The 7302-nt window shown below is 35.1% G+C and overlaps 1 protein-coding gene across 1 annotated transcript; it reads left to right on the top strand.

Moving 5' to 3' along the window:
• The first annotated feature begins 221 nt into the window (after nucleotides 1-221).
• LOC107691404 (uncharacterized) lies at nucleotides 222-6170 on the top strand. Its single transcript, XM_016489977.1, has 6 exons — nucleotides 222-600; nucleotides 4073-4352; nucleotides 4456-4595; nucleotides 4717-4808; nucleotides 5923-6003; nucleotides 6129-6170. The coding sequence occupies exons 1-6, from the start codon at nucleotides 222-224 to the stop codon at nucleotides 6168-6170; spliced, it is 1014 nt and encodes a 337-aa protein (XP_016345463.1).
• The last annotated feature ends 1132 nt before the right edge of the window (nucleotides 6171-7302 follow it).

The raw sequence follows: 7302 nt of genomic DNA on the forward strand, positions 1-7302 counted from the left end.
GTCAAAACTCCATTAAAATAGAAGGCTTAAAGCTGACAAATGATTTTGCATGCAAAGAAATAAAGGATGCGAAGAAACAGATTGAGAAAGTTGAGAAATGTTTGAAGAAATAAGAGGAGGTGGTTGCTCAGCTTAAAGATAGAGTAACAGAGCTGGAAAATTACACAAGAAGGTGGAACTTGAAATTACAAGGGTTACCAGAGTCAGTAGAAGATGTTAAAATGGAGACCATCAAGATCTGCCAAACCATTCTGCCTCAAGAACAGAGCAAGCTGACGGAGATGATTGACATCGTACACCGTCTGGGAAAGAGGAAGCCAGGAGTCGTGAGACCAAGAGGGATCATGCTTCGCTTTCTGTCGAGAACACACCGGGATGCTATTTGGGCTGCAGCGAACAACCCATTCCTACGTGAAAAAGGCCTAAGGTTTGCTGAAGATCTCCCTCAAGCTGTTAAAGAAATTAGAGACAAGTTTTGGCCTGCAATTCAAAAGGCACGTAGTGAGAGAAAATTAGCCTACTTTGTCGGGGCGCGGGCCTTCATCAGGGGCATTGAACTTCGTCTCCAACAGATTGAGGATGACCAGCGGGATGTTAAAGGTGACGGAAATTAAATGACTTCAATTCTAGACCATTTGCGGTCAATTTGTTTTCTTCATGCCATGCATAGGCTACAGCTAAGAAGACTCCTTTGCTCAGGATTTATTTTTCTTTTTGACTCTACTTGCCTTTACTAACAATATGGTGCTGTGTTCGGTCCTTTAATTGATACATTTTTGCATGAAGTGACATTTCATTCATTTTTTTTTTCAAGTTGACTGTATATGTCTTTATCTATATTGTCTTTAAACACCAGGGGATTACTTAGGGGGAATGTAAAGCACTTTATTTATTTGTTAAACAATTTAAAACTGATTTTTGCTTTTTTGAAGAATCGCACTCTACACCTGAAGATTCTAAGTTTTGGAGATCCCAATGGGGAAATGATATTTGGTTTTCCAATTGTTCTGAGCGTTCTGCTCATGTTATTACTTTGTTAAACCTTTTTAAGTGCAATGTCTTACACTCAGAAGGTGATAGTAATGGCCACTTTCTCATTCACGTGATATCTATTATTAACATAACGTTTTTGATTATCAGTATTTATGGGTACAACTCCAATGCACAAAATGCACGGCTGCTTGATTTGATAGAGCATAAAATTAAACATTGGTTGACTAAATATCCTAGTGCGCATATTTTAATTGGAGGAGATTTTAATATTACTCTTAATAGTCAAATTGATAGCTGGCCCCCTGGTAGAGATTCCTCAATAACTACAAAGATAAAATAATTAATAGATAGATTTGGACTAGAAGATACTTGGAGGCAAAATGTCCAGATGATCCGGGATTTATTTGGTCTACCAAGAATCTCAACTATTCACGCATTGATTACTGGTTAGTATCAAAGGATTTAAACCAAGAGGACATTTCTATTTCTACTCATCCCACCCCGTTGACAGATTGATCATAAAGCAATTTTAATACAAATTAATATATGTGCACTTGAGAGAGAAATAGCCAGAACATCTTATTGGAAGCTTAATAGCTCATATCTAAAAAAACGAACATGTTAAAACAGAAATTAACCGTTTACTTCAATATTTTCTGAAGAAAGCAACTGTAGAACAATCTTTTTGTAAAAATTGGGAGTTATTTAAATACGAATCTGCAAAATTCCTGAGATCTTATGGTAGTATGTGTGTACGGGCTAGGAAGGTAGAAGAAGATAATATTATATTGCACATTTCCTCCATTATAGAGAAGGGCATAGATAATTTTACAGAAGAAGATCAGCTAAATTTAACAGAATCACAGAACAAATTAGACGAGATTTACAGAAGGAAAGCTGAGGGTGCATTCATTCGCTCTAGGATGGAAGTGGCTTGAGGAGGGCGAGCAAAATTCCACTTATTTCATCTGATTGGAAAAGCCGCGTGCAAATCACAATACTATACATCTTAATATTAATCAACATCAACTTAATATTAATGGTACGATTACCTCTGACTCCAAAGTTAAGTTAATTTCCAAATTGTGCTCTATGTTTTACAGTAAGTTATACACTTCAAATTACTTAATTCAAATTACAAATTATAATTAAACAATTAACATCCTCCTTTTTTTTCTTTTTTAAAATATTCTAAGAATATTTTAACAGAAGATACGATTTTTTTGTGACAAACCCATAATTATTAAATAAATACTGGATCCCATTAACCATTTAAAAACATAATAAATCCCCTTGAACAGATGGGCTAATAGCAGAGTTTTATAAGTCTTTCGCCCAGCAGATGGCACCTTTCTTACTGCATGTATTCAATGAGAGTATTTCTGGATTTCTACAAATCATTTGATACTTTTGAAAACAATTTTATTTTCCTTAGTCTTAAAAGGTTTGGTTTTTGTCCTTTTTTTTGTAATACAATAAGAACTTTATATTGTAATGCTAACAGCTCAATCAAACTGAAGCATGGGACTTCATCTAGATTTTATATTAAAAGGGGTACGTCAAGGTTGTCCCGTTTCTCCTTATTTATTTTTATTGGCTGCACAGCTGTTACCAGACCATATTAAGCAAAGTAATCTTACAGGTATCTCTAGTGCTGGGAAGGAAGTGATCATCAGTCAGTTGGCAGATGACACTACTCTCTTCTTAATAAATAGTGATCAAGTTGCAGTAGCTTTAGGAGTAATAGATATGTTTTTCAAAGCATCTGGTTTACACCTGAATATTTCTAAATGGGAACTATTGTCTATTATGGAATGTACCGTTTCCTCAATTCGTAATATTCCTGTTAAGGAAAAAGTAGTTTATTAAGGAATTGTTATAACCAAAAATGAGTCTACAAGCTGTAATGATAATTGTATTCCAGTTATAGAAAAAACCCGGGCAAAAACTTAACCAGTGGCTTCAAAGGAATATTTCTTTAAAAGGAAGGGTATGACTTACTAAAGCTGAAGGTTTATCTAGATTGATGTACTGTATGCAGCTTTGGCTTTACATTTGGAAAGTAAAATTTGCTAATATGATCTGTATGAGGGGAACCCCAGTATTACAGCACAGCATCACATAAGCCATGATACAAAGTTACGGAAACTAAGCAACCGAAAGCAATATATGTCTTCCTCAGATGTAATGTTAGTTCTGTACTTCAGCATCGAGTAAAACAGCATTATGATCTCCTTTGTGGCAGAGAAAGCTGCTTACATGTAGGCTATGGGAAACAGCGAATATGTTGAATTAAATATACACACAATCAGCTTTTCCACGTTTATACTGGTCCCGATAATCAAAACTTCTACTTAGCGCTTGCTCCATTTCTGCAGATCAGTTTTTGTGAATGAAAGACTTAATCCACCTGCTGCTTTGGTCTTCATCAACAGCCGCTTGCGCCACCTGCTGGTGAGCGACTGACAGCAGCTGGAGATCATGCATCGGTGCTCTACTGCTATTCCTGCAGCTCCCGGATGTGCAATGGCAAATTTTCTGTCGAATTTTAACCACTGAATTTGTGGAAGCGAATTTGGAAAGTGAAATAAAATGGACCGAAATTTGCCTGTCAAATATTATACATCGTATTTTTAAACAGGAAGTGAATTCTGGAAGGTGAATATTGTGTGTGAAATATTTTGAATTGAAATATTCACAGCTTAAATACACAACCATGTTAAATTTCAGGACCTAAAAATGCAAGCCCTGAAAATACAAGGCATTAAAATGCAAGCACTGTTAATGCAATGCATATTTTTTTCAGTTAGTGTTATTCAACATGCTTTTTTTGTTTCAAAGACATATGGCATTATTTTTCTTCCATACATTTTTTTCTTCTTCTCAATACTGAAAACTATATTGGTATCGCCTCTCTGCAGCACCACTACTGCCATCTGCAGGACAGTAATGATATGCAGTTTAATCCCAATTACTGAAAATAACCTAATTATTAGATAAAACTAAAACAATTTTAACTCTACTTTTAAGCAAATTTTGACCGGGTTACATATTACATATTTCTTCACCAATTTTCAAGGAAACCGGGCATCAAGAGGAGCCGTTATACAGTCATCAACATCTGGGGACTGGTTTGCTGAAAAGGCTATTGATGGTAATCGAGGTCTCCAGCAGTTGTATACAGGATGTTCCTCAACCCTTAATCAGACTAACCCATGGTGGAGAGTGGATCTGCCTCATATTTATAGAGTTAGTAGAGTGGTGGTCACCAACAGAAATGACTGCTGTACCGAACAAATAAACGGAGCGGAGATACGCATCGGAAACTCTTTGGAGAACAACGGCAACAACAATCCCATGTGAGAAACTTGAGGCTGAAGGAACATGAGACATCAAATGCAGATGTGTATGTGAAGATACAACACTATCTTTATCTCCATCTGTTTCTCTCTCTGTCTGTAGATGTGCTGTTATTCCTGATATTCCAGCAGGTGAGTCCTACAGATACTCATGCGGTGGAATGGAGGGACGTTACGTGAATCTGATCATTCCTGGAAACATGAAGATACTCACTCTCTGTGAGGTGGAGGTTTTTGGAAAAGGTATCTGTAGTACTTTTTTATAAAATCAACTAACAATAATATCATATTGCTAGTCATAGAAATGAGCACTAATACTTTTAATGAATGCAATCTCAAATAATGGTTAATGCTTGATGTGTAGGTCCTGTTTTAAAAAGATCAATTGTAAAAATGCTGTTTAACTCCAGCGCTGATTTGACCGTCCACACAATGAGAGAAAACATTCTGATACAGGTGAGAGAAACAGAATACAAGTATGTATCCTACATAACCAGTAAATGGACAGAATGCTCACACATGACAACAGGAGCATGCTAATTTGAAGTAGGTCTACAGTAGTGCTGGGCGGTATGACCAAAAAAATTATATCACAGTATTTTTCAAAATTATACCGGTTTCCCGGTACATGGCGTTTTTTTGTTTTTTTTGATGCATGATATGGTGTTACCCTCATTTACTACTGATTGAGAGAGGAAATAGTGCAGTAGATTGACAAAAACAAATTTGTCATTTTAACTGAACTTAGGACTGGTGGTGGTGCTTAAGATATTGTTTGTCATTTAGTGTCTCTATAAAAAAAAGGAAAAAAAACAACTAAAAATAATACTGATGAGATAACAATACTACTACGAATTCAACTACCAATAACAATATAAAATGCACTAAGGATTAATGAGCTGCTGGGTTCATGAATATTAATCACTTTGTTCGGAATGATAATAGGTGAGCGCCAGCCAATGAGATTGCTGTTTGAGTAAATGTAGCTATTTACTCACATTGTAGAGGGTTGGCCATCTTCACCATCATGCTTAGTAAAACACACAGCTGTGCGCTCACCACAGTGCAAGAGTGAAAAGGGACCCCTCTCAAACAGTGTGGTGCCACGTTCTGAACGTTGTTTAAGCGACATACACCGGTATTGCGGTATATTAAAAATCCATATCATAACAAAAATAAACACCAGTATTCGGTATGAACCGGTATACTGCCCAGCCTTAGTCTACAGCACCTCCTTATGTCTGGGTGATAACATGTTCTGTCTCCAAGAACATGTAGTATTTCATCAGCTGCATTACCATGTCTAAAAAAATACTTCCAATAAATTACATGCAGGGGGTCTCAAGATATTTTTTTTTCTTTAAAGATAATTTGAACAATACTGGACCCCATTCATTTTCATTGAAAAATAAAAAAAATATCTGCAATGTAATTAAATGTTTGGGCGCGATTAAGTCATTTACCATACCTAAAAAAATCCTTTGAAACACAAGAGACAGAAAGAGAGAGAGATTTGAGTGTACTGTCATATTCTGATCTAATTGCTTTAGTATTATTATGTTCTTTTCAGTTGGCATCTGCTCTGGCTGACAGAGGATTCACAAACGTGACACTGAGTTGGTTTCAAACCCCTGAATGGGTGATTCAGAAGGTGAACACTCCTAAAAGTGAGTGTTTTCACAACTGTGTTCTGTACAATAACTATATGACAAAAGATGGATGCATGTTAATGGTTATAAAAATAATGTGTAATAAGCATTTTTTTTTTATTTGCAGGTTGCATTAAAGTACCGTGATATCCTGGAAAGTTCAAATTGATTAACATTTCTTCATAATTACTTATTTACAATGCGAAGCCTCTTTAAACACTTCTGCTGCCATGTTTAAGCTTACATAAAACATTAGATATTAAAACAAAATTAACTGAACAACATACTGAAGTGAATCCTAATCACTAATTTGCATAATATTTACTGTACTGCCTGTACAAGGTACTGTATTGGAAAAATGTTAGTCTTTAAATTGTTTGAATGAGAGAGAGTCATTAAGAACTTTAATGCAACAGCTTGTCATTCTTTGCTGCTAAATAAATCCTAACTTGTTTGGAAAGCTGCCATTATGTGTGTGTGTGTTTATTTAGCCTACTTTTAAAATTCTTAAACATTTATTTACAGGTTTAAATTTAAAAACCAAGATTATGAGACTTGTGGACTCCAGTGTATACAAAAATATATCGCATCTCACTCTCTGGCCATAATATAATAGTAAAGCTACTTGCAGATAACTTTGCCAGATCTATTAATTCCAGAAGCACATGAGTAAGACTGTTGCCTAACCTTCATGAGCATCGTGAAGTTATGGATGTAAACAAACAAGTCCTCTCCATTGTAAACAATGGTTCACTCACAGTATTTTTTTTTTTTTACGTAATTTGAATATAGTAACATTCTAACCCACATACAAAATAACACTACCAACATATAATACAAACACTGAAAAGCCCCTGAAAATGTCAAAACGTTTAAATAACACCAATAAAACATCATATAACCATGGGACTTTATAAACATAATAATCAATATTTGTCATCCTTAATAACATAGCATAGCCTATATAATTACATTTTGGCATTTGGCAGATGCTTTTTGTCCAACGTGCATTTAAGACAAACACTTTCCAAGTTCTCACTTTGCCTGATTGAAGGAAAGTGACGACTATTTTAGAACAACCTGTTCAAAAGGATGTGATCATATCTAACTGTTATTTACAACTGTTTTCCAACAGGTGGCACATTCACATCATTTTCATTTGTCCAAGAAAATCTAGTTATACACAGAAACATAAATGCAAAAAAAAAAAAAGATTGAAGAGCGAGTGTCTTTGAGAGAGAGAGAGCAATTATTATTATTATTATTATTATTATTATTATTATTATTATTATTATTATTAA

The sequence above is a fragment of the Sinocyclocheilus anshuiensis genome, unplaced genomic scaffold (genome assembly GCF_001515605.1).
Source record: "Sinocyclocheilus anshuiensis isolate Anshui unplaced genomic scaffold, SAMN03320099.WGS_v1.1 scaffold650, whole genome shotgun sequence".
In the NCBI taxonomy this organism is placed as follows: domain Eukaryota; kingdom Metazoa; phylum Chordata; class Actinopteri; order Cypriniformes; family Cyprinidae; genus Sinocyclocheilus; species Sinocyclocheilus anshuiensis.

Coding starts and splice junctions, on each gene's coding strand:
- LOC107691404 (XM_016489977.1), top strand. CDS start 222: ATGGAGACCATCAAGATCTGCCAAACCATTCTGCCTCAAGAACAGAGC. Junction 4,809..5,922: donor GAGAAAACATTCTGATACAG/GTGAGAGAAACA, acceptor TGTTCTTTTCAG/TTGGCATCTGCTCTGGCTGA. Junction 6,004..6,128: donor CTGAATGGGTGATTCAGAAG/GTGAACACTCCT, acceptor TTTTATTTGCAG/GTTGCATTAAAGTACCGTGA.